Source organism: Orbicella franksi, chromosome 3 (genome assembly GCF_964199315.1).
Source record: "Orbicella franksi chromosome 3, jaOrbFran1.1, whole genome shotgun sequence".
In the NCBI taxonomy this organism is placed as follows: Eukaryota; Metazoa; Cnidaria; class Anthozoa; order Scleractinia; family Merulinidae; genus Orbicella; species Orbicella franksi.
In genome coordinates this window covers 21,487,465-21,515,000 of record NC_138147.1, presented here as the reverse complement: position 1 = coordinate 21,515,000, position 27,536 = coordinate 21,487,465, and the positions used below count along the sequence as shown (strand labels likewise).

The following is a 27,536-nucleotide window of genomic DNA, read 5'->3' as shown; positions in this document are numbered from 1 at the left end:
AGAATGTCAGTCAGTAAACAGCCACGTTATTATAGTAATTAATTCCTCTTTTTATTGTTGTTGTTAATTCACAAGTTGGATGAAAGCTATTCATTAGAGTTACAAAAACTGTTATTTACAAGTAGACTGGCAAAGCAAGAATGACGTCACAATGAATCTTACTTTAAGATTCTCCTAGTTGCCTTGAAATAAAGTTGTGTTCAATTCATTTCATCGTTGCCACTGTGATGTTAAAAATAACAAATTTATAATAGTTAGCACTACTTCCAGAAAAATGTCTGCAATAATTTCAACCACACCCCAAAGCAGACCAACCTCTACTCCTCCTTACTTTTCAATATCACCTTCAACACGTTTGTTAGTTCAGGCCATTTTTCTTTGCTACACTGTTGGAGCTTCACATTATACCCCAGCCTCCACTCCTGTACTCTATGGCAGATAAATCCTAATTGCATTCACGAAGTCTAACGCAATCCTATATAATCATATACACATTACTCTATTACCCTGCACTAGACACATGTACGCATTGCGGACCTATTTTTTTAGATCTTATAACCGGGCTTTAAAAATGTAACTGTTTTCTTAGCACTACACTCGCAATGCAGTGCACATTCCAAAGCAGTCCTTGATGATTCATTGATTACTGTAGACACTTCATCACTTGATCAACACAAACTCTATTATTGCACCATCAGTCGTTCGAGTTTCGAAGTTATGTTTGTAGTTTAGAACAAGTTGTTATGTTAAACATGCCTTAATGTAACAGAAGTTCACATGACATGAGTAATTTAATGTGGCCATGCAAGTTTCGCAGTTTCATCGAGTCGCACACAAACGTAATCGGCGAAAATCACGAAAATGGACATTATGCAAATTCAAACAATAACTGGGGGCTGTCAACGGCAACAAGAGCCAAAAAGCCTTCCGCTAACGCAGGCGATGTTCAAGTTACATGCACGGTATCTTGATAAGTAAATTTGAGCTCGCTGGAACCGGAAAGAGCTAGAAATATCATTTTACTCTCGCAGGCTGCGTTCTCTAAATTTGGTTGATTCGTGCGCGTGTTGTTTTTTCTATGCAACGAATGCTATATAATTGCGATTCAAGACTAACAATTCAGACTAACGATTTGGACGTTAATATGAAATACATGTACTCTTGCACGAATAAAGGAAGCCGTGCGAAGCGCGGTATTGTTTATTTCTATTGTTACAAATTCGAGATATACATCGTTTTCTCAAAAAATTCTTTGAGCGTCTCGAAACTCGAAACTCGATACTCGAAACTCAAAACTCGAAACTCTAACCTCGAAACTAGATTCTCGATTCTCGAAAGCTTGAGGATCGAGGATTAAGTTTCGAGTCGAGACTGTCAACTTACATTTGACCGGTACTGTAGTCACGCAAGTCACACAATCAGAGGGTTTACGCTATCCAAGGCTAATTTTAGAACAGTTGTGTTTTTTCTGCTAGCACTGACTTAACGTTGCAAGTTCTCGCAAGCTCTTGTTTACCTCGGCAAATATTTAATTTTTCTTCAAATCTCTTAACTCGCTGCGATAAAACAGCCAAAGAATTCGCTTCATTTGCTGAAACCCACAAGAAATACTCGCAAAATTGCAAATAAATTAATGACCGTCGCTTTTGGGGAAATAAACTTGCAAAGTAAACATGATCTTATTTGTCACGTAGCGAAAATGAAAGCTTCAACATCAGGGCATTCCATGGCTGACGTAATACCCCTTTTAGCGTTTTTAGCGTATTTCTTATTTCCCTTCGAATACAACGCTTTGATAAAACCAAAAGAAAATATGTTTTACACACAAATAAAGAAAACAATATCCGTAACATTGTCCGTGTATTATAATGTTTCAACAGTTTTTCGCGAATAAACATCACAGGTTGCATGATTGAAAAATTTGGCCGAGAGGAAGTTTGCGTCTGGTCATCGACAAAAAAAAACAGAAGATCTGTTAGATCTTATAATTGTGCTTTTAAAATTTAACTGTTTTCTGAGCACTACAGTCACAACGTAGTGCACATTCCAAAGTAATCCTTGATGATTCATTGATTACTGTAGACACCACATCACTTGATCAACACAAACTGTATTATTGCACCATCAGTCGTAGCCGTTGTGAAATCTCCGATGACGTAATAGTCTTAATCAGAAACTTTCTTCGGGATGTGTACATGTATGGGCATGAAGATACAAACACTAAACTTACAAAGTAAACACGATCTTATTCGTCATGTAGCGAAAGTGACAGCTGCAACGTCAGCGCATTCCATGGCTGACGTAATACCTTTTTTTACACATTTATTATTCCTTTTGAATCCAACACTTCGATAAAACCAAAAGGAAAGATATTTTACCCACAAAAAAGAAAACAATATCCGTAAAATTGTCCGTGTATTAATGTTTCAACAGCTTTTGGCGAACAAACATGACACGTTGCGTGACTCAAAATTTGGCCGAGAGGGAGCTTGGGTCTGGTTACAGATGTTAGATCTTATAACCGCGCTTTTAAAATTTAACTGTCTTCTTAGCACTACAATCGCAACGCAGTGCACATTCCAAAGTAATCCTTGATGATTCAGTGATTACTGTAGACACCACATCACTTGATCAACACAAACTGTATTATTGCATCATCAGTCGTAGCCGTTGTGAAAATTATCTCAAATAACGTGTTAAAAAAATTTACGCGCATTACGAGATTGATTACAAAATTCGGCCTAAACCAGACATAGCAATTGTCCATCTAGCAACTGTATTAACCAGGGCAATTCACAGTATAGAATTAAACTTCCGAATTTTTGTCTCAAAAGTAATTAAGGTTACCGTATACCTTCAGGGGTGTCTCGCGTCCAAGCGATGAAGGCTAGCGCGTCCGGTTTAAGCTGTAGGTACCTACCCTTATATCAAATTAAAGTTTATAGAACTGGCCATCACAATGTGCCAAGAATTTTGAGATGAAATGAACTGCCGAATTTTTGACGACCACTTATTACGAGCGCTCTAATCACTATTTATCACCAATTTATTTTTTTTTCTTGCGTTTGAACTTCGTTGGTTCGTCGTTTGTCTAGCTGAAGGGATGTGTTTGAATTCTGCGAGTTTGTTGTCTGTTATGCTCCCTACTTCTTGCAAATAATAATAAACTGAAATTCTACAATTTATTACCCGCTAATTTTAAAGCTATTGTTATTGTTATTGTTTTTGGAAAACTAGGAAACAATAAAAGTGCAATTTTTCGGACTCGCGACAATTTACCCGCGACCCGCGACACGCGCCGATTAGATTATCTCGTGATGTAAGGCGAGGATACAAGCGTATCTTCATCGAAGAATCAGATTCTAAGCAACACGATATGACATCGAATTATAAGGGTTTATATGGGATTGTCTACAAAATATCCATGGAGGTAGTTAAAAGTGAAAATTCTCAATAAAAATGACTTACCTTATTCCATACGTGTGTTCTCTACTCCTAGTGTCGTTATTTTGCCGATTTGACATGATTTAAGCGACTCTTTTGAATTCCGGTTTTCCCTTCATAAAGAGAGCTGAAGTTTAAACCTCACTGCCTGGGTAAAAAGATATTCGTGTTATTGATATCTCAGCCAGTGAAAGCCGAAAATATATATTAAGCTTATGTTTTCCCTAATGTTCTGAGTTCTCTTTTTCTCACGTGGTGCTGCGTATCGGAAACCAAGTGTTTACCGGTACAATTAACGATAGGTTTTTGACCAATCAAAGCGCGCGTAATATGTCAGTTATTTCAAAAAGTTATTTACCTATAAAGTACTGTGCGTAACACTTTTAGGTGTAAATATCAGTAGTAATAATCAAAGCAAGTTTTACTCCTTAATAAGCTTAATAATTATTTGTAAATTAATGATACTTGTGCTGTGGAGCGGCCACGGGCGCCATCGGTAGCGGATAGGGGAATGACCTCCATATATGAAGGTTGGCCGCGAATAAGGCACATGCCAAAGAACCAGTCGTGGCGGTGGTCATACCATAGAAGAGGGAGGTGTTGGGTGGCGCCTTCATTCCATGCTAAGGATCCACTTGTCAACAGCCCTTGCCAACCAGTCGGTGAGACAATTAAATCACGTAGCAGAGGGAAACTACGATTTCAAACCAGGGTAGATGGAGCTAATTAACACTGACAATACAGTCGTTTGAGGGGAAGAAACCCTTACCGAAAAACTGAGCTCATTCTCTAGGTTGGAGGATGGGCCCGGGGATAATGCCCTTCTCCTGTAAAGAATAAATTATTACAGAAACCATGAGGCCTTATGTGACACCTATCACAACAGAGATGGTTGAAGGTGAAGGTGAATGACAGTTGTAATATTTATGCCGTCATACAACATACAAACTCCTCACAATCTTTTTTAGCACCTTTGTCATATGTATAACATGAAAAATGTCGGTTTCAAATGTCATAAACCTTTTGAATTCAAAGTAGATGGTAGCCCATCTCCTCCAGCCCTCCTGAGTTACAGCAGCTGTATCTCATGTTGTCATGTACCTGTATGTGAACAACCTCGGATTCCGAGGAAGGGCGATTTGCTCATAAAGACAAATCCTTCCGAGGCTGTCTTTGGGTTTACAAAGTAAGGGTAAAGGACATATCCTTTTTCTTCAAACTGGAAACAACAGACTAAAATTATTTCAGCTTTGTTATAAACCCTGTAAATGAACATGCGAAATCACTCTTGCACTCTGTTGTTTTAGCCTGTAAGTGCAACGAGAGTACAAAGAGTACAAAGAGAACCAAGCTTGAAAGAAGGCTAATATCCTCATAATCTGGAGGGAAACATTGGGTGATTATCGTTTGACTGAATAAACCGGTTGGGGCGACCGTTGAATAATGGTAAGGGTTTTTCCAATATCAGCAAACCGACCGATCGAGATGGCGCTTACCGTTTACAAATAATGTTTTAGGCTGATTTCGGTTGACCTGAACTGGAAAATTAAGCAAATGGTAAGGAAATTTCCGCCGTTCCGTTCCGAACGGAGAAAGAGAACTATCTCTGGAGGAAGTCTACTATTTCCGAACGGATTTTCCGGAAAATTGCTGTTTCATGTGACTTTCAACAGAAATTTTCGGATTTCTTGGCTGAATGGTAAGCACCCATTGTACCAACTCTTCACTGAAAGTCCTACATTTTTACAGTCAACAATTACCTTTATTCAATTGGCGAGAATCAAAGCCCTTTGGGTTTTGAATTGACTGGTGCTTCCTCCCCAACACTTCAAATCACTTCTCTTACGTCCTGCATCAGTACATTAAACAGGGACCCTGATTCTGTTGTTTACGACTATGCAAGGATTTGTCAAAAATTCTGCCTGAAGAACAGCCATAATGTCCCATACATGTATCCCCTTTATCTGAGCAAGCTGCATTTATTATACTGCATGGTTCATTCTTTAACTCTCTGTACGATTCAGTTTTCAAAGTTCAAGACAATTCGATCACTTCAATTCGTGGAAAACACTTAGATTAATTTAGTACCAAGAATGCTCTGACAATGCTAAGGCACGTGCAGAAGCTCAGCGCCCAGGAGTCTGCGTTTGCACATAAAGCCCGGATGTGCGGAATTTACTTACTTTCAATCGTTGATGCCAGAGTCTCCTGACTGCTGGTCTAGGGGGACGCGGGCTCTGGGTATGACATTGCTTTATCATCCGATTGTTTTAACGTCTTCCTGTTTACGCCTGACTAAAACTTTACCGTCTTGAAAACCACGACATACGACGCCATGTTTGTTTTGAGATCTTGATCTACTGTCTGAAACACAATAGCGCTCAAAAACTCTACGGAGTGGAAAGGGGGCAATTTCTCAGTATTCCCCAATGGTCACTAGCTATATAGCCTCCCCTACCCGGCAAAGGAGTTTATGTGCTCTCTCGCCCACCCCTCAACGAAGTTAACACATAAACAAGTTAATGTGACTTACATTTTGTTTACTTGAACCAAGTAAACAAAACATTTTGTTTACTTGCTAACCAAGATGTATCTATCGGCCCCTAACACAATCCAAGACTCAAGTCTCCTGAAATATCTTTAAATACTTGGGTCGTAACAGAATGCTATTCATATTTAATTGCGTTGTCCGTGTATATCCTTTATTATGTGAAATGACCTGATCGCAAAAAAAGTAATATTAACTAAATTGTTAAACAGGGTTTTTTTCTCAGTGTAACATTGCAAAGAGGAAATTGGTTAGTTAGTGTATAAGAACATCAATCTACATCTTTCAGCCGGGAGTATCTGCTATTTAAACAATAGAGTGTTTCTGTCGAGGAACATTGGCTGATAGTTGCCCTGCGGAAATTTGATGCTCTTAAAACAAAAACTTGCCCGAGAAGCGAAGCTTCTAGGGCAAATATGCTAGTTTTAAGAACATCAAATTTCCAAGGGGCAACTATCAGACTGATAGTTCCGAGACATAAACATCCTATTGTCTTTATTGTTCACCCCTAAATTTTCTTCCGCGCGCCAGTTCAAAAATCGTATTGAATTATTTTCAACCTTATTAGATGATTACGGAAAAATTTGTGTACAGAAAAAATTTACTTGTTGCAGAAAATTTTTCTGCTTGTTTACTGAAAAATTTTCAAGGACGAGTACTATCTATCCGGGTATTTTCCTCGGACGGGCAGTATGGGCAGATAGTGTCTCTCCGCGGATGAACACTATCGCATCACATGATCAATTTAAACCAATAAGAATTGGAGAAAATTTAGTGGTGAACTATAATGTTATATAGAGTTAGGGGAATCTAACGTGAGCTCTTACCGAGTTATTTATGGTCACGTGGCAATGGCTAAATCTAGATGTCGCCCGGCGGGCGACATTTATGCAATGGTTGCCCGCTTTCCCACTAAACTTACTTCCCACTACTCCAGCTATATAAAAAAACAGTGAATTACTGGTCCCTTGGGAAACAGTTAGTTTTGTTTTCCCTCGACACTCTATGTTTCACGAGACGAAGTCGAGGGAAACGTGATTTTCGGGAAAACAGAACTGTGTCCCTCGGGACCAGTAAGTGCATATTAGTATCACACACTTACTGTCTACCAGATATATACGCAATCTAATTGGCTACAAAGGGGTGGCCAAATTATCAATCGACGGCACCAGAAGCTGGTCAATCTTTAAAAAGATAACTTAATAGTTCCGTGAAGTTTCTAAAATTTATTTTTCGTTGACTTATGGATTGGTCAGTGGCATAGGTTACGCTGAAACAACAATACGGCTCGCTTTGATCGACTTTCATATTTAGCAACAGCGCTTCGGCCCTCGCCTGCTCTACAGGCTAATTAGCTTGGAAAAGAAACGTAAAAACTGTAGCAAGAATTTCTGAGATGCTTGGGTGAAGTAAAAATCAAGTGTGTTAGCTTCTCTTTGCAAAGAAACTCGGTGCCAGTAGTCTTTTGGAAGAACGGGGTGTTCTTCTAGAAGGGGTGCTAGGTTTGTCAGTTCCCTGTACTGGCAAAGAACAGGTTTTCTGGGAATCCTGCATAGCACAAGAGTTGTTGGCTGATAAACCTGAAAGCAAAGCACTTGAAACATTTTTGTGCTCTTCAGTTGTTTCCTTCACAGAGTACACGCTCTGTTCTCTCTGCTGACTTCCATCTAATTCTCTATTTTCCCTAGACTCTCCGCTGATCAAACTTTCTGTTAGCAAAGTCTCTTGTGGCTTTCCTGGAGAAGACAGCTGACATGAGGAACTTCTCCTAGTAACCTGGAAAAAAAAGATGAACCTTTTTCAGTATGAACTACACGAACAGCACAGAATAAATCGTACATAAGTAAAACGACAATGCATTCTCTTGGCATTTCTTTCCAAGTCTTAACTCTAATCTCCACCAGATTTATTCTCAAAAACAAATTACCGTTTAAATAACGAGAGGTAGCTAACTAGTAGTAAGGGTCGCTTAGAGGGGCAGTGAATCAATCCCATTGCAGGAAAATGTTAATGGACCAATCAGAAGGCCATATTTCGTCCACTTCACCAACAAAATGGCCGACTGAAAAATTCTGTCCCGGTACCCTAACCAGAAGTCACGGTTACTAATGCATTTGGTTCGCCCTAGTCTCCCGAACAAAATAAAACGAGTCAGAAATTTTACAAAGTAGTTTCCATTTCCAGTCGGCTTCAGGTTCAGAAACCGTCAACGTGTGTTGGTGCTGGCCATGTTTGTGTCAAACTGAAGTGATGCATTGAGTGAAGTACACCAGCTAAAACTGTGGAAATAAACCAAATTTGTGTTTCGCTGAAACAAGAGTTTTTGTGCATTAGCACACAGAATAAAAAGCGAAGGCACAATTGATGCACGGTTCAGGCACAGCGCTGGCACAGTTTGGGACAGTTTGGACACAACGCTGGCGCATTTTACGGACAGTTTAGGCTCAACGATGTCTGTTAATCACCCAGGTGTTAGTCTTGTGTTATGTTTCAGCGAAACACAAATTTCGTACATTCACACAACTTTAGCTCGTGTACTTCAGTCACGATCAATCACTACAATTTGACACAAACATGGTCAGCACCAATACGCGATAATGGTTTCTGGACCTTAAAGGGGCTCAGTCACGGTATTTTGACTTATTTTGGCTACGTACAAAATTACCTTTAAATGGCAGGAAACCTGAAAATAACAATTTAATAGGATAAAAAACACTAAAGAGATAATGATAAACCATAAAGGAACAAGGATGGCTAAGGATGGAGAAGATTAACACGGATTACGAACAACGAATTTGAAAAATTGAGGCTAAACTTTTCAATATGAGCAAATCGTGACTGAGCTCCTTTAAGTCGACCGGGAACTACTTTGTAAAACTGTCAAATCCAAAATTAAAACCCCTTTTATTTGAATTTATGACTCTTTTGTTCGGGAGACTGGGGCGAACCAAGCGCATTAGTGACCGTGACTTCTGGTTGGGGGAATGGGACAGATTTTTCAGGCGGCCATTTCGTTGGTCACGTCGGCTAAATACGGCTTTCTGATTGGTCCATTAAAATTTTCCTGCAATCTGATTGGTCTACTGCCCCTTTTCGACTATAAATGACATTGAACAAACTATTACCTTTCTGTTTCACCATTAATCAAAACAATACAAAATTTTTCATCTGATAAAGAATAGGCCTCATATTAGCCAACCTGGCCTAAACAGGGCAGTGTACGTGCCATACATCTTAGTTGATGGCTGCATCATTTTGTGCCTGCTGTATTTCGGACAGATATACTTGACGGGTTCCTCTACTCGCACATCTTGATCAAAAGAAACTCATGTTTTTTAAGCTATCAAGACATTAAATTGTCAAATTGTGTTATCATTTCTAGTGCAGAGTGCACTATTGGGATGGTTCTGGGGGCTGCCTGTCGCTAAGGTACTAAGGCTCCATGGCACTATGGTGCTAAGGTGTAAACTTTAATGTTTGTTTAATTAATTAATTTCAATTAATTAATTAGTCTAGAGACGAAGAAGTGGTGGGGGTGAGGTGGGAAAGGTACATGTGTACCCTAGGTAAGACGTGTTCCATCTACATCAGTTAGGTGTGAATATCGCAAAGCTAAATATTTCTTTCAAGTAACCCCTTGCTCTTCCTGTGGTACTATTCCGTTTAGAACAAAACCAATTTGCTCTAAACGCATGCGCAGATTAGTTAGCGTTCGTGTCTTCTATATACTAGATGGAGGATATATTGCGGACAGATTCACACAAAAATGTTAATTGGTTTTCCATATGGTAGAACCTAACATGTAACATGTAAGAGGCATGCGTTCTAGCACGCCGTTTTTTATATGTCATGCGATGTTAGGTAGTGCCACTTGTCCCTTTTTAGTGCAAAAGTGAAAAGTATCTTTTAGAATTACCCAGAGCCGCCAAAGGTCGGTTGAACAAATATCATCTGCTGTTTTCAAACTACAATAGTATGTTTGTCTGGGTTTAAATAAAGAAGGGAAATGTATAGCTTCTCCTTAGCGGCTTGTTTATTTCTTGCCTTAATTTCATCTGTAAGAGAGACCAAAAAGTTCCCAAAATAGTGGCTTCAATATTCTGCAAATTTTTAATTTGTGACAAAAGAAACAAAGATTGCTGCAGACTTCGTGGCACCTAATGAAAGCGCAAATTAAATTAATCAGTCCTTGAGGAGACTCGTTCACCGCTACAGGATAATATCGGCCAAGTAGCGCTGTTTACCGTCAATACTTCTCGTTGAAACGCTTCTCAGTTGTATCAATCAATATTGTTGTGTATTAGTTTTGAATTGTTTTATAGTTAACAACAAAGGTGGCAACGGGAAAAGAAAGTGGTATTCCGTGACTATTTGATAATTAAATTAGTTCTTGTTCATCGGTGATGAGAAAATTTGCGTTTTGAGAAAAAAAATAGTTTCTCTTCCATTTCTTCGTCAGATATTTAACTTTCTTTCATTTATCGCCAAAAAACAAGCACATCTTCCGTGTGTTTTGGAGAAAACAAGGGTTTCATGTTATATACCTTTGCGAGGAAAACAAAGTATCAAGTTACAAAGTTGGTGCGAAGAGCTAAATTGTCACGTTTGTTCAACGTCTTATTGAATTTAAAATGAACGAAAATCATCGTAAAACACCAGAGTAAAATTTAAAAGCTGCCGTGACAAACTATAATTGTACGTAATTTTCGGACCTTGAATGAAAACACAACCTTGAAACATACACACTGCTATAAATGGGAAAAGCCCTAGCAGACTACCCAAGTAGATACAAACCGGAAGTGAACCAAGCAGGCGTGAATACTTATGAGACTACCGTGCTAGAGCTATCAATTGCACTCTGCACTATTTGAGATTGTCTCACTAGTTATTAAAAGGTGCCATCCAATTCTGTCCATAATCGGTCTCATGATTGAACATATCGGATGACTGCGAAGCGTAAGCGCGATTTGTTCAATTGCGAGTATCATTACGCACAAAATTACCCCTGTTGAAGGCACGAATGTAATAACCAGTCACAAATGTAATAAGAAATGTACAAGTGTAATAAAGATTTCAGATAGGGATGACTATGTTAAAGTCGAAACCCTCACTCAAGTTCTTGAATTTAGTTCCTGATTAATTTCAACCCATAGTTTAGTTTATCTCTAGTAAATCATAGCTCCTAGTGTCAGTTATTTATGTGAAGGTGAATTAATCAACATGACACCAGCGTGGGACAAAGGAAAATTCTGAGTCCCCAACAGGAATCGAACCCATGACCTCCCGAACACCGGGCGGGCGCTCTATCCACTGAGCTACGAGAACTCATGGAGAGCAAGGTCATTTAACTGAGTTCATATATGATAGGTGTCCTGCATACTGCTAGGATCAACGCTATCGAATTTATCGTGAGTAGTAATCCTCCTGTTTAGACATGGAGCAAGAATTTTGAATTTACAAACCACGATCGGAAGATGAGGTAAAAAGAGACAATTGCCCCCATGAGCTCATCCTGCTGCACGTTACCTGCCAATCACCTATTGTTAGAGCAAGATGATCCCTTTCTGGTATGAACAAACATTGATGTTAAGGCGTTAGAATGCATTACATGGATGACGCCGCCAAAAAAACAAACAAACAAAACTTTTACCTTTTTTTCGAACGAAAATTTAGCGAAGATAAGGACACCTTTTAATTTCCACGTCTGCAAGCCCTGAACCGATGGGCTGAAATTTGGCCAGCTTATTGTTGGACAGTTTCTTCCAAAACCGTGCCCGCAATTTCTTTTTTCCTTTTTAGTGCAGAGTGCACTATTGGGATGGTTATGGGGGTTGCCTGCCGCTAAGGAACTAAGACGCTATGGCACTATGGCGCTAAGGTGTAAACTTTAATGTTTGTTTAATTAATTAATTTCAATTAATTAATTAGTCTAGAGGCAAGGAAGTAGTGGGAGTAGGGTGGGAAAGGTACATGTGTACTCTACGTAAAACACATTCCATCGCCGTCGCTTAACTTTGAACATCGCAAAGCTATATATTTGTTTCAGGTAACCCCTTGCTCTCCTTGTGGTACCATTCTCCTTAGAACAAAACTAATTTGCCCTAAACGCATGCGTAGATTAGTTAGGGTTCGTGGCTTCTATATTAGGTGAAGGATACATTGCATACGGAATCACGCACAAATGTTGAGTGGTTTTCCTTATGGTAGAGCTCAACATGTAAGACGCATGCGTTCTAGCATTGTTAGTGTTATACACTATCTTTACGCGCAGTATTTTATATATCGTGTCATGCGACCAAGGACGGCAGTTATTTTTCAGGTAGCGCCAGTTGTCCCTTTTTATTGCAAAAGTGAAACGTTACTGTGGCTGCGTAGCTTTTAGAATTACAAACAGGTCGGTTCAACAAATATCATCTGCTGTTTTCAATCTACAATAGTGTGCTTGTCAGAGTTCAAATATATTGCTTCTCCTCAGCGACTTGTTTATTTCTTGCCTTAATTGTGTCTGTAAGAGAGACCAAAAAGTTCTCAAGTTAGTGGCTTTAATACTCCGCAAATTGTAAATTTGTAATAAAAGAAACCAGGAAAATGCTCAAATATTGCTGCGGACGCCGTGGCACCTAATGAAAGTTCAAATTAACTTAATCAGTCTTTGAGGAGACTCATTCATATCGGCCAAGTAGCGCTGTTTATCTTCAATACTTTTCGTTGAAAAGCTTCTCAGCCATCAATATCGTTGTGTGTTAATTTTGAATTGTTTTATTGTTAACAACAAAGGTGGCAACAGAAAAAGAAAGTGGTATTTCGTGACTATCTGATAATTAAATTAGTTCTTGTTCATCGGTAAAAATTTGCATTTTTAGTAAAACATCGTCTCTGTTCCGTTTCTTCATCACTACATCAGATATTTAACTTTCTTTCATTTATCTCCAAAAAACAAGGACATCTTCCGTATGTTTTGGAGAAAACAGGGGTTTCATATTACATGACTTTGCGAGGAAAACAAAAGTATCAAGTTACAAAGTTGGCGTGAAGAGCTAAATTGTCACGTTTGCCGCTGCTTCAGCGTATTGTTGAATTTAAAATGAACGAAAATCAACTTAAAGCACCAGTAGTAATTAATTTGTGCGTAATGTTTGGACCTTGAATGAAAATACAACCTTGAAACATACACACTGCAAAGGGGAAAAGCCGTAGCAGACTACCAAGGTAGACACAAACCGGAAGTGAACCGAGCAGGGGTGAGTACTTATGGGACTACTGTATCAGAGCTATCAATTGCGCTCTGCACTATCTGAGATTGTCTCACTAGTTAGTGCAGAGTGCACTATTGGGATGGTTATGGGGGTTGCCTGCCGCTAAGGAACTAAGGCGCTATGGCGCTATGGCACTATGGCACTATGGCACTATGGCCCTATGGCGCTAAGGTGTAAACTTTAATGTTTGTTTAATTAATTAATTTCAATTAATTAATTAGTCTAGAGGCAAGGAAGTAGTGGGGGTAGGGTGGGAAAGGTACATGTGTACTCTACGTAAAACACATTCCATCGCCGTCACTTAGCTTTGAACATCGCAAAGCTATATATTTGTTTCAGGTAACCCCTTGCTCTCCTTGTGGTACCATTCTCCTTAGAACAAAACTAATTTGCCCTAAACGCATGCGTAGATTAGTTAGCGTTCGTGGCTTCGATATTAGGTGAAGGATACATTGCATACGGAATCACGCACAAATGTTGAGTGGTTTTCCTTATGGTAGAGCTCAACATGTAAGACGCATGCGTTCTAGCATCGTTATTGTTATACGCTATCTTTCCACGCGGTATTTTATATATCGTGTCATGTGACCAAGGACGGCAGTTATTTTTCAAGTAGTGCCAATTGTCCCTTTTTATTGCAAAAGTGAAACGTTACTGTGGCTGCGTAGCTTTTAGAATTACACACAGGTCGGTTCAACAAATATCATCTGCTGTTTTCAAACTACAATAGTGTGCTTGTCAGGGTTCAAATGTATTGCTTCTCCTTAGCGGCTTGTTTATTTCTTGCCTTAATTGTGTCTGTAATAGAGACCAAAAAGTTCCCAAGTTAGTGGCTTTAATACTCCGCAAATTGTAAATTTGTAACAACCGCAACCAGGAAAATGCTCAAATATTGCTGCAGACACCGTGGCACCTAATGAAAGCGCAAATTAATTTAATCAGTCTTTGAGGAGACTCATTCATATCGGCCAAGTAGCGCTGGTTATCTTCAATACTTTTCGTTGAAATGCTTCTCAGCTATCAATATCGTTGTGTGTTAATTTGAATTGTTTTATTGTTAACAACAAAGGTGGCAACAGAAAAAGAAAGTGGTATTTCGTGACCATCTGATAATTAAATTAGTTCTTGTTCATTGGTAAAAATTTGCATTTTTAGTAAAACAACATCGTTTCTGTTCCGTTTCTTCATCACTACATCAGATATTTAACTTTCTTTCATTTATCTCCAAAAAACAAGGACATCTTCCGTATGTTTTGGAGAAAACAAGGGTTTCATATAACATGCCTTTGCGAGGAAAACAAAAGTATCAAGTTACAAAGTTGGCGTGAAGAGCTAAATTGGCACGTTTCCTGCTTCAGCGTATTATTGAATTTAAAATGAACGAAAATCAACGTAAAACACCAGTAGTAATTAATTTGTGCGTAATGTTTGGACCTTGAATGAAAATACAACCTTGAAACATACACACTGCAAAGGGGAAAAGCCGTAGCAGACTACCAAGGTAGACACAAACCGGAAGTGAACCGAGCAGGGGTGAGTACTTATGGGACTACTATACCAGAGCTATCAATTGCGCTCTGCACTATCTGAGATTGTCTCACTAGTTCGAATTAGCTTCATGATTTTCCACAGGAAGTGCAGATACTTTTTTAACCTAATGACTCTCCTTCTACGCACTTCAAAGAAACATCAAGACGTTACCGATGTATGTGTTTGCTTCTCAAGAACAAAAACATTTACAGATGCTAGTACTACAGGAGGCACTAAATAACTCTCTTTCAAAAAGTGATGACATATGTACTTTTGTGACAAGACGTTATCTGAAGGCTGTTCCGAAAACGCGGACTGCGGAGAGTTAAAAAAAAATAGTAGAAAAATAAAGAAATATAAAAAGAAAAATAAGAAATAAAATAAAATTTAAAAGTAGTACACAAATAAACTAAAACTGTAAATTTAAGAAATAATGGTAAAAGTTCACGCTGCCTGAAGTGGACCGTTGATGTCGGACGTGTGTAATCAGCGCGGGTCACGGGTAAAGAGGTTTGGCTTCACTGACTGCTAGCTGGTCTATCATCCTATTCTCAGAAGATTTATTCCTCTCGTTACAATGGAATGTCAAAGTTAAGACTCTTGCTCAGTCGAGCTTTTTTGAAACAACTTTAGCAAAGTTCTAAGAATAGGGGGTAGATTATTTTTTGCGTGACCTGCGCTGTTTACCCGCGACCCACGCCGTTTACCCGCGATCCGCACTGTATACCTACGACCCGCACTGTTTACCCGCGACCAGCGACCCGCGCGGAGTAGACACTCCCGTTGATACCGCGGTGATTTTATTAAGTCAAAATGGTATATTAAACTCACGATTTTCATATTTAGCAGGTCACGTTTAGGAATAATTAACAGTCCAGTTTTGATTATGCCTAGGAAATGTGACAAATCACGACTCTAACTTACAGTGCATTTACTGAAACCGGGGCCACCCAGACAATGAAAACCAATCAGATGGCAGAACTGAAACAATAGATTCGAACATTTTCAAATCCAGCCAATGAAATGTCCTGTTTTCAAATCCAGCCAATCAAATGTCCGGTAAAAAACAATGAAATCTCAACTTGTTTGTTGTGATGCTTACGCGATTTATACGGTGTCGCTTAACAAATTTTCAAGCTAAAACCGTTACAAGTTTCGCGTGCTATTGGGTTTAATTGCTGCACTTCCTATGGGATCTTTGGTTGGTTTACAAAATACATGGAACGAAAAGCTACGTAAGAGTGTCACTCGTAAATATATATGGCCAGCAGAGTGTGTGGTTTAGGGTTTGAATATCGTGGCTGCTGTTTAAAAGAAGGCATGTACTAAAACCCGAAACAACGAAACGAAACCACCGAAACGATACCATCTAAACAAGCGAAATGACCGAAACGAGTAAAATAGTAAGTAAATAAATAAAAAAGTTAAACTAGTGAGACAATCTCCGATAGTGCAGAGCGCAATTGATAGCTCTGGTACAGTAGTTCCAGAAGTACTCACCCCTGCTCGGTTCACTTCCGGTTTGTGTCTACCTTGGTAGTCTGCTACGGCTTCTCCCCTTTGCAGTGTGTATGTTTCGAGGTTGTATTTTCATTCAGGTCCAAAAATTACGCACAAATTAATTACTACTGGTGTTTTACGTTGATTTTCGTTCATTTTAAATTCAATAATATGCTGAAGCAGCAAACGTGACAATTTAGCTCTTGACGCCATCTTTCTAACTTGATACTTTTATTTTCGTCGTAAAGGCATGTAATATGAAACCCTTGTTTTCTCCAAAACATACGGAAGATGTTTTTTTTTGGAGATAAATGAAAGAAAGTTAAATATCTGATGTAGTGATGAAGAAACGGAACAGAGACGATGTTGTTTTACTAAAAATGCAAATTTTGACCGATGAACAAGGACTAATTTAATTATCAGATAGTCACGAAGTACCACTTTCTTTTTCTGTTGCCACCTTTGTTGTTAACAATAAAACAATTCAAAATTAACACACAACGATATTGATGGCTGAGAAGCATTTCAATGAAAAGTATTGAAGATAAACAGCGCTACTTGGCCGATATGAATGAGTCTCCTCAAAGACTGATTAAATTAATTTGCGCTTTCATTAGGTGCCACGGTGTCTACAGCAATATTTGAGCATTTTCCTGGTTTCTTTTGTTACAAATTTACAATTTGCGGAGTATTAAAGCCACTAACTTGGGAACTTTTTGGTCTCTCTTACAGACACAATTAAGGCAAGAAATAAACAAGCCGCTAAGGAGAAGCAATACATTTGAACCCTGACAAGCACACTGTTGTAGATTGAAAACAGCAGATGATATTTGTTGAACCGATCTGTGTGTAATTCTAAAAGCTACGTAGCCACAGTAACGTTTCAGTTTTGCAATAAAAAGGGACAATTGGCCTCACCTGAAAAATAACTGCCGTCCTCGGTCCCATGACATGATATATAAAATACCGCATGGAAAGATAGTGTATAACACTAACGATGCTAGAACGCATGCGTCTTACAAGTTGAACTCTACCATAAGGAAAAGCACTCAACATTTGTGCGTGATTCCATATGCAAATGTATCCTTCACCTGATAGAGAAGCCACGAACGCTAACTAATCTACGCATGCGTTTAGGGCAAATTAGTTTTGTTCTAAGGAGAATGGTACCACAAGGAGAGCAAGGGGTTACCTGAAACAAATATATAGCTTTGCAATGTTCAAAGCTAAGTGACAGCGATGATTAATTGAAATTAATTAATTAATTAAACAAACATTTAAGTTTACACCTTAGCGCCATATCGCATAGTGCCTTAGTTCCTTAGCGGCAGGCAGCTCCCATGACCATCCCAATAGTTCACTCTGCACTAAAAGGCCTTAAGCTCAAGCGCGTTACTATGGCAGCCGGATCTCGTACCCAGATCCTGCTCTTAAGCCACATGTGTGACATCGTGACATCACAAACCTGAAAGGTGGATGAGCGCAAGCCTGTCGAGCAGGAAGACATCGAGAAAAAGGTGGGTATTTTCACATTCTGAATGGTATTCTATGGTGGCGAATCGAATGGTCTATTCGAGAATGACTTTGCAGCATTCTTCGTGCGAACCAGGACTTTCTTTAATATATATCTCTAAAGAAAAACGACGGCGACTTGACAAGCTTTAATCATATTAACATCAGGCCTTTGTGACTCGTGCAGTTCTCAAAATAATTTCTTATTAGGCGCTCAGCTCTTCACGGATACTCTTGAGATTGTGTTTCCATACATCCTGGGCTCGGCGTTGTCGATTTGCCACTGCCTAAGAATCCACGATACGACCAGGAAACCTTTCTTTGAAATTACATTCCTTGTTTTAGCTAGAATTCCATTCAAATGTGAAAAATACTCACTTTTTCTCGATGTCTTCGTGGTCGTCGTCGACACCCTTGCGCTCAGCCATCTTTCAGGTTTGAAATGTAACCATGTCACACATGCGGATCTGGGTACGAGATCAGGTTGCCATAGTAACGTGCCAGAGATCAAGGCTGTTTTTTATAAACTTTTTCATTTATTTACTTGTTATTTTACTCGTTTCGGTCGTTTCACTCGTTTCGGTGGTTTCGTTTCGCTCGTTTTGGTGGATTCGTTTCGCTCGTTTTGTTTCGTTGTTGAAGCTGAAAGCAAACTTCAAGTAGGAGATATGAAAAGTTAACTTGAAACAAAGATGGACCTGTAACCTGAATTCTTTGTTCGAGATATCTTCGATTTTCCATCCAGGGGGGTTCCTATGCATGGCGCTATTGTCTTTTGTTTTGCCTGAGTGATTTTACATGTTGAGGCTTTGATAGTACAACGCGGAAAAAAGATTCGTTTGAATTTTCCCTGAAGATGTTATTTCAATACGCTGATAACCCAGAAAGGGAGCTCAAACTCCGAAATGTACAGCTGCTGAGACAGTGAACGTGATGGAAACTCACACAGACAACAGGAACGGAATTTATTCTGTAAAAAAATAATGTCAAAATCTGTTATTCTACGATTTTAAACAACAACTCCGTAAAAGTGATACTTTGCGTGCCTATACGTTTACAGTGGAAAATGGTCAATCTAATGAGTTTACTACGCCTGTCAATGTAAACTCTAAAGTAAAGTAACACAATATTTTCTAACGCAAAAGTTTTAACGATTTGAGCTTGACAATTTATATACAAAGACCGTAGTTGTGTAAGCATCACAACGAACAAGTTGAAATTTCATTGTTTTGAACCGGACATTTGATTGGCTGGATTTGAAAATGTTGAATCTATTGTTTGAGTTCTGCCATCTGATTGGTTTGCATTGTCTGGGTGGCCCCGGTTTCAGTAAACGCATTGTAAAATACAAGAGTCTATCTTTTTGTCAAGGGTCGAGGGTCACATGTCGAGGGTCACATGTTGAGGGTCGAGGGTCTGAGCTTTGTTTTTTTCAAATGTCACAAATCGTAGGAGTCGTGAATCGGAGACTTGTCAACCCCAATCACTACATTGAAGTGTGTTTGCTTTGTCATTAACCTCAAACCTAATTTGGTAAAATGTTGGCGTGACTTCCTGTCACACGATCAGTCGAAGTTTTCAATAAATTTTCTGCAATACATGCCGTAACTACACTGTAACTACTAGCTACTAACTACGAGTCGTGATTTGTCACATTGTCTAGACATGGTCAAAACTGGACTGTTCTTTTTTTTTTCTTAAACGTGCAATGCTAACTATGAAAATCGTAGGATGACTGAAAAAAAATGACTGCACTATGAACGGTCCACGGCGGTGTGAATTTTTATCATTATTATTTCTTAAATTTCTATTTTTATTTTTTTAAATGTATTTAATTATTCTTTCAATTCACTTTTACATTTTATTTTATTTCTAATTTTTTTTAATTCTTTTTTTTTACTCTCCGCACTCCGTGTTTTCGGAACAGCCTTGTTTGAACCGAGGCGGCCTATTTACCGAGTTAGGATTTCAAGTTGGATTTCGAGTTGGATTTTCGAGTTGGATTTTCGAGTTGGATTTTCGAGTTAGATTTTTTGGCGGGATTTCCAATAAATTTTTAGTGGTTTGATGGTTTAAATGGTTGACAGGCCAAACACGACTCCTATTGGTCAAGATAGAGCTAGCCAATGGCGTAATGTACTTTTCGATCCTTATTTGTTTGAAGCTCGACCTCGTTATTTTTTGTTTTTTTAAAGGGGTTTTTTCTGGATTTCTAGGCACTCGATGGCTAATCAGTGACATCAGTGTATAATGGGGTTGACAAGCTTACACGACTCCTACAGTTAGTGACATTTGTACATTTGCCGTTCTCTGTTCGGTCAATCGACCTTTTTGTTGCTTCACTTGTGTTTATGAAGGGCACTTCATGTTGTGTTATAAGGAGGAATTTTAAGTAGAGTTGAGCCGTAAGACCGTGCTATAGCAAAAGTTTTAGAGGTCATAGGTCTGCATGATTTCCAATCCTATCTGCATGTCGCTTCATCGAGTTTGACACCCCTGTAATTTGTCATGTGTTTATGCCTTTTTTAGGCTCATTCATATTGCAAGATATGTTTTTAAGTCTCCAAGTGTTTGCTTTCGAGGGACAAAATATGAATTTTGCTTACTTGCATTCTATATTGTTATTAAAACTGTTTGCAAGTATTGTGGGTAGATTCTTATCACGGATATTATATTATTTGGCCTTGTACATTTTTCTTCTGAGACGCCGTAGCTTTACTTCGAGAAAGCTATACGTTTCTCGAGAAACATTCTTTTGTTTCTTGCAGCTATCTGATCGGGCTTATGTTCCTTGAGCTCGATGTATAGGTTTATTCCTCCTTTTGGTCGTTCTGGCACCATGTGATTCAAATGTAGCTGTTTACGCGCAATAAAAAGGCAAAACACTAACCCCACCCCTACAGGAATTCTTTTGTTGGCTGTATTGGACTGGAAATCTACGAGACGGTTTACAGAACTCGCCGATTCATTGCAGCTGGATTACTAGTAAAAACCAACTTGAAATCCTAACTCGAAAATCCAACTCGAAATCCTAACTCGGAAGTTAGTTTGTCTCGTTTGAACCATCTATATGAATATACCTCAGACACAGTGTCTAGACATTATTCCGACTGTGTGAGAAATTTTCCTTTAGGTAAATTTGCCTTTCATGAATTCAGTTCAAGATGAAGTCTTTATGTGTATTCCCTTTGGCACTCTCTTTATGCTTCTTAGCTCTCTGTAGCTCTGTGGCTAGGGAGAGCAAAGGCAAAGGGCGCGGAGATCGAGATAAATCTGCCATTCCCGATGAGATTTATGACGCTCTGATTAGAATAATTGAGGGTGAACGTCTACCAGCTGTGAAGGAACGCACACGAGCACAACGATCAGCTATGGTGAGGTACTGGAGAGCCCAAGAGGATTTAATTGTTAAGGAAGTAGGTGGCTGTAAATTTATTTGTTCCAAAGCAAAAGGACGTCGGATACTAAGAGTCTCAGAAGTGCAGAAGGTCGTTGCTGATGAATACGAACAGGTAAAAGGATAAGGTGCTGCAAAGTTAGTATCCTCTCTCAAGTAGAACTCTGCGGGTCTTAGTAGAGTCAAGGTACAAGAAATTCTTAATACCGACAAGCAGCATTATAAAAGGAATACAAAATTTTGTAATAAGGCAAGATTCCCATCTGCGCTAGAGACGTGCAAATAAGACACTAGGTTGACTTAACGGACATGGGGCAGAAGGTACCGTGAAGCTCCACGGCGTGTCATACAGATATGTTTTGTCAATGATGGATGTATTCAGTCGGTTTGTTTGACTTCGTCCTGTTAGCATGAAAAGCAGTAAGAACATTGTGGATGAATTGCAAAACATATATCAGGAACATGGACCTCCTCGTGTCATTCAATGTGATCAAGGGGGTGGGTTTAAAGGAGCTGTCAAGGCACTTTGCCGCCAGTTAGAGATCAAAATAATTTGTTGTCATCGGTACCGCCCACAATCTTAGGGAAAGTTTGAACGTAGCCATAGGGCTTTACGGTCTAAGATGGAATACGACTTTGTTCAAATGGGCGCGAAAGGTGTAAATTGGGCTCAGAGTCTGCCGAACTACCAATACATTTTAAACAAAGACCCAAAAGAAGTTCTAGCATATAAAACACCTTTTGAAGTGTGCTTTGCACGCAAATGCAATACATACAACACAGCCATGACAGATGAAGAGGTGGTCGAAAATGCTGGTAAATGCATCTCATTTGAGGGCGACCGGAGACAGCGCTCTAAACATGCCTCAAACATAAGGAAGCAAGCTGTAAAAGCAAATGACCGATGCAGAGAGAAAATGATTAGAGGGCATTTGCGATCCCATCCGCCTGCAAAATATAATGTTGGGCAAAAGGTATATGTGCGCTTGCCGGCCAAGGAAAGGGGGTATTAAAAGTGCCCAAAAGAGGCATTATGTTTTAGAGGCCGAAATACTAAAGCGGAACATTTATCGCCATGTGTATAAAGTAGCCTACATCTCTCCTGTGCCTGGCAAAAAGTCGGAGAAGTAGTTGCCAGTTGATGACATAACAAGCCTCACCCTTGGAGAAGAGAAAATAAAGAGCTGTAAAGATAACAAAGAAAAGACAAGAAGCGCATCGAAGTAGGTACTACATTCCAATGGAACCAGCTGATTACCAAAAAGTAATTGAGGAACAGGGTTTCGATATTCAGTATAATCTGCCTGGTGATGGATCCTGTCAGTTTGCTGCTCTAGCACACCAGTTATCTGCTTTGGGTATTTTCAGATCTGCTGAAACGATGCGTGAGGAAATGGTACGTTAGTTGTAGACCAATACTGTTGATAACGAAGGCTTTCCGCTTTTGGAGTTTCTTCCAGGATTGACCTCTTGGGAACAATATTTGGAATACATGGCCAGATATAACACTTTTGCAGATCAAATAACTATTTGCAGCAGCAAATCTATTTAATATAAACATTCAAGTCATATCTATGCTTGGACCTTGTGCAGAACATTTATTTGAACCCTCTTCAAGCGTCCCACTCGGTACCGTGTATCTTGGTCATTTCGCTGCTAGTGAGCATTATGTGAGCCTTCTGCCTTGGTTTTCCGATAGTCAGAATGGTGGGGCTAAATGTGATGGCAAAAGTGTCCAGGGCACAGGTGCTCATAGCGAGACTGGCGGGGACACAAGAGAAATTGATGAAATTCGTCATTTTCTAAACGAGCGGCAATCTGGGTACGACTTGCGACCGCAAAGCCGCTAGGGATCGTTTGGAGGGACAAGGAATTAAACAAAATATGGCGGAAAGCGGAAAAATTCCTGCGAAAGATCCACTGAAGGTTATTTTGACTGAAGAAGATATACCTGGCGCAAAAATTCCTCGCGAAACTGTAGAACAATGCAGTGTTGTGCAATTGAAAAGATGATTGCTGTGCAGAGGAGCTATAACAACGGGAAATAAGAAAGCATTAGTAACAAGGTACGTTCGCTTCTAAAATCAGAGTGAAATTATTCTTGTCTTGTTTGTTATTTCATGTTTTTTTTGTTTTATTGGTAGGGTTCAAGATTATGTTAAACATGGATTAGATGTTAAATATCTCCGTGATCCAGACGGCAGACTTCACCTTTTGTGAAAGAAAGCTCAACTTGGCGTCCTTGAGAAGGAAGAACCGCAACTCAGCCAGTCTTTTCCAAAAGAAGGTTAAAAAACCGATCTAAAGGATCTCCCTAAAGTATCTTTTGGAACCGTATGGCACTTTATGATCGAAGGAGTTGAAGGTAAAAAGCAACTATCGACTGCAAAGCCCCTTGTCAAGGGATTTAACTTCTTCTTTAGTCGGGACATGTTTTGTACATTGGTAATCTGCATGAAAATGGAAAACACTACATAAAAAGCCAGGTACTTCCATCCATGAAAAAAGATAAAGTATATACCTGTTTTCTGGTGATGACATCCTTTGGTAGTATTTTGAAAGCACACTGCAAGTGCCCTGCAGGTATTGATGGTCGCTGCAATCATGTTGCGTCTACATTATTTGCTCTTGAACAACATTTTAAAAATGGGCAAGAAACTAGTTCTGATTCAGAGGAGTCCTGTACATCCAAGCCTTGTAAGTGGTATGTTCCACACAAGCATAAGGGTTCAGTCAAACCTATCTCTGAAATGAGCTTTGTCAAGCATGACGATACAGAGGAAAAGAAAACCAAAAAGGCAAGTTAACCTTACAGGAGGATAACAATGCATCAGATCAAGGAAACTGGCCAAGTGACAGATTAGACAACTTTCTTGAGGCTCTTAGAGAATATGAATTAAAATCTGGAAAAACCATTGGATGGACACATATTCTTCCTCAAAGAATTAATGATCAGGAAGAAACACTCATGTCACCTATCAAATGTCATCCAGTATCAGCTGATCAACTAAAAGAGAGATTTGAGAAGGTTAAGAGGAACATTAATTTTGATGAAGCAAAGATAAAGAAAATAGAAGAGCAAACAAGAGAGCAATCAAACACACATTTGTGGCATCATCATAGGCAGCCCAGAATTACTGCAACCAAATGTTACAGAATAGCTGTACAAAGGGAGACTACATCACCCACCAAAACCATCCAAGAGGTCCTTGGTTATAACAAACAATTTCAGAGTAAATACATGCAAGAGGGACTCAAGATGGAAGACAACATTATTGCTGCCTACAAAGCATGCAAACAGCAGCAAGGGGTTACTGGCATTACTGTAAAAAAATGTGGCTTTTATATTTCCAAGCACCATGGCTTCCTCAGAGCAAGTCCAGATGGATTAGTGCATGATCCTTCAACAGAAAACTCTGAGGTCTTATTGAACTGAAATACATTCAGGTGGAGGAGCATGAAAGCCTGGAGGATGCCCTGATTCGAAAAGGAATTTGCAAGAAATATGAGGATGGTGTGAAGTTGAATGTGAAGCACAAATATTATTTTCAAATACAACAAGTAATGTTTGTTGTTGAAAGAAAATGGACTGACTTTGTGGTTATGGGGACAGGTTGTACCACACCGTTTTGTGAGAGAGTTTCTTTCTGAAAAGACTTTTGGGATACCATTTTCCCAAAGCTAGAGTCATTTTTTAATTGCTGGATTGTGCCAGAACTTGCATACCATTGTGTCAAATATGGAGTCCCCAAAATAAGTGCTTGCATGTTTGAAAAGTAAGTTTATACATATGCTCTTAAAAACTGTAACCAAAGTTTTTATTGGCCTAAATGAAGTACAAAGCTGAATGCACTGTAAGTTAGTGGAAAACATTCACTGAAACTTGTAAATGGTATCAGTTGGAAAAAGTTAATAGTTCTTACCTTAAGAACTTCAATTTAGGTAAGATTATCAACAAGAAAAAACATAAGTATTCATGTTGTTCCTCATATGAAACACCAATGCTGGCTAATGTACAAGTAATTAATTTATAAGAGGGGTTTGAAAATTTGATAGTGCACAGACCACAACAAGCATGTCTGATGCAATAGGTGCAAGAGTTATTGGTATCTTATGGTCAAAGATGTGCCAGTTCTTTATGCATTCCATGAGCCTTTCCACATGAACTCTTAGGCTGGCAACTACCTTATTATGATTTGTTTCTTCCTTGCTAAACTGTACCTTCTTATCTAAAAATGCTGGCATGACAAGGCTTGCACCAACAGAAGCTAATTCATCCTGACAATTAAACCCTTTGTCAGCCATTACCTGATCACCACACCTAAGTCTGTCCAAAAAACCACTGAGAACAGTAATTTCCTTATTTGAGGTAGATCCAGGAAATAAGTCACTGACAAAACATAAAACACCACTTGGAGTTATCCCCAAAAGGGACTTCATGGTGGTTCTTGATTTATATGATGAATAACATGCAGACTGTGAATCCAGAGAAGATGGTCGCTCCATTTCAAATTCTGTACAATCTACTATAACTGTAACATTGGGTAACAATTTCTTAAAAATCTCAGGCATATAAAATTGAAGTACCTCTTTCGGAGGGATAGTGATAAGTGGTTCAAATTGCCTTCTCAAAAATGGAATCCACGCATTGGTAATCTTAGAAACAGTTGATATAGAAACCTTAAATCGATGAGCAAGATCATTTTCAAACAAGCCCAACCTTAACCGGAGCATGACAAGAATAAACTCTTGGAATTTAGTAAGTACTCTTGGCCTTCCAATATTGCTGTCAACACTGCTGGTCCTTTTGTGTTCATAGACAATGTTGCTAGAAGACTGTTCTATAGATTTATAACAAATGATTAGTGCCTGGTAGTCAGGAAAGCCTGTGTAGAATGTAATATCATCATCCTTATCTTCATACTTATCTATGTCGAATCTATAGTTCTCTAAAGCATACTTCAAGGTTATCACTTCTTGTTTTAATTTGCTGTTCACCACCTTCAAGTTTTCATTTTCTTTTTCTAGCCCCTGAATATCTTCCTTTAGCTTCATATATTCTCCTTCGCATGATTGCGCGTAGTCATCTAACTTGCTAAGTTGCTCTCCTGTGAGTAAAGTTTGTACACTTTAATAAAGTTCTCACTCACTCACTCACTTCTACACTAGTATCAATGCTAAGATTTTCTTTAGAGTGTTCTTCGATTTCAAAGTTTGCTTCCAGTGGTAATTCAGCCATTGGTAATTTCCTTTTGGTCTGCTCCATTTTCTGCGTTTCTTCGAAGCTGGCCCTCTTTAAATTTCTGCGTAGAATGTGCGGTGTTGTCCAAGGAAAAATTGAAGGCAAGTGAGTTCTGCTTAATTTTTCCCCACCTTCGAAGTGAGCAGAGCAAATACGCGTGCTTTCCTTGTCTAATTTCAGGGTTTCATTCCGTATGAGGACTACATACCTTTTCCGTATAGCAGGCTCTTTAGGAATTCTGTAGTAGTGAAGTTCAGGCGCATTTCTAAAACTATTATTGCAGTTAGGAACACAACAGTTGTAGTGCGACGCCATGTTTTTTCTCTTCGCTGTCCCTCCAAACGATCCCTAGTGGCTTTGCAGTCGCAACTCGTACCCAGATTACCGCTCGTTTAGAAAATGGCGAATTGAGAGCGACACAGCTGGTGTTGGCAGGAGTAGGGACATAGGTGGATTATGCGGACGTAGAGGGGACACAAGCGGGTTGGTGGAAGTAGTGGCGACACAGATGGAGTTGGCGGAAGTGGTGGGAACATAGATGGAGTTGGCGGAAGTAGTGGGAACATAATTGGAGTTGGTGGAAGTGGTGGGAACATAGATGGAAATGGTGGAAGTAGTGAGGGCATACATGGTGTTGGCAGAAGTGGTGAGGACTCAGATGGAGTTGGTGGAAGTGGTGGGAACATAGATGGAGTTGGCAGAAGTAGCAAGGACATAGATGGTGTTGGCAGAAGTACCAGTGGTGAGGACACAGGTGGAGTTGGCGGAAGTAGAGGGGACAGAGACAAGGAGCTACAAAACGGAGTACAATCAGGCTACTCACAGCAATTTTTGAACAACGATGTGTTGGAAACTATCATCAAAATTACCCTGTTGGCCATCCCTTTTATGAGATCGTCTTTAAGAGCTGTGAATTCATTCTTCAGAGCAACAGTGAATAAGATGCCTTGCCCTGAAGTATACATTCCTGAACTTGGTGCGAAAAGGGTCGTTATAAGCATACGAAAATTAGTAATGCTGAAGGGGGAGATGTAGTAGTGCTGTTGAACGCCTTCCAGAAGTAATCAATTCCCCTAAATGGTATCATGTGTGGGTGAAATTAGTTCC

At 39.3% G+C, this 27,536-nt stretch overlaps 3 protein-coding genes and 1 pseudogene across 3 annotated transcripts in view; 2 read left to right on the top strand and 2 right to left on the bottom strand.

Moving 5' to 3' along the window:
- The window catches only part of LOC145482701 (uncharacterized), a 13,298-nt gene extending 13,146 nt beyond the window's left edge, over positions 1-152 (top strand). Inside the window, exon 2 of the mRNA XM_081461343.1 lies at positions 1-152. This exon is cut by the window's left edge and continues 1,261 nt beyond it. The gene's annotated coding sequence lies outside the window, so the exon portion shown is untranslated.
- Positions 153-6,264: 6,112 nt separating this feature from the next.
- Positions 6,265-27,536, bottom strand: part of LOC145482657 (5'-3' exoribonuclease 1-like) — a 252,391-nt gene continuing 231,119 nt past the window's right edge. Inside the window, exon 43 of the mRNA XM_081461264.1 lies at positions 6,265-7,768. Within this exon, the coding sequence (XP_081317390.1) occupies positions 7,418-7,768 (351 nt within the window). The 3' untranslated portion in view covers positions 6,265-7,417. The remainder of the gene's footprint in view (positions 7,769-27,536) is intronic.
- LOC145482704 (uncharacterized) lies at positions 14,853-26,325 on the bottom strand. The gene has a single exon (XM_081461344.1). It carries the CDS (start codon positions 26,240-26,242, stop codon positions 25,211-25,213), a length of 1,032 nt encoding a protein of 343 aa, XP_081317470.1. The 5' UTR covers positions 26,243-26,325; the 3' UTR covers positions 14,853-25,210.
- On the top strand, positions 23,072-24,967 carry LOC145482757 (uncharacterized; annotated as a pseudogene).

Bases quoted from the DNA above. Each gene is read 5' to 3' on its own strand.
- LOC145482704 (XM_081461344.1), bottom strand. From the start codon at position 26,242: ATGAAGCTAAAGGAAGATATTCAGGGGCTAGAAAAAGAAAATGAAAAC.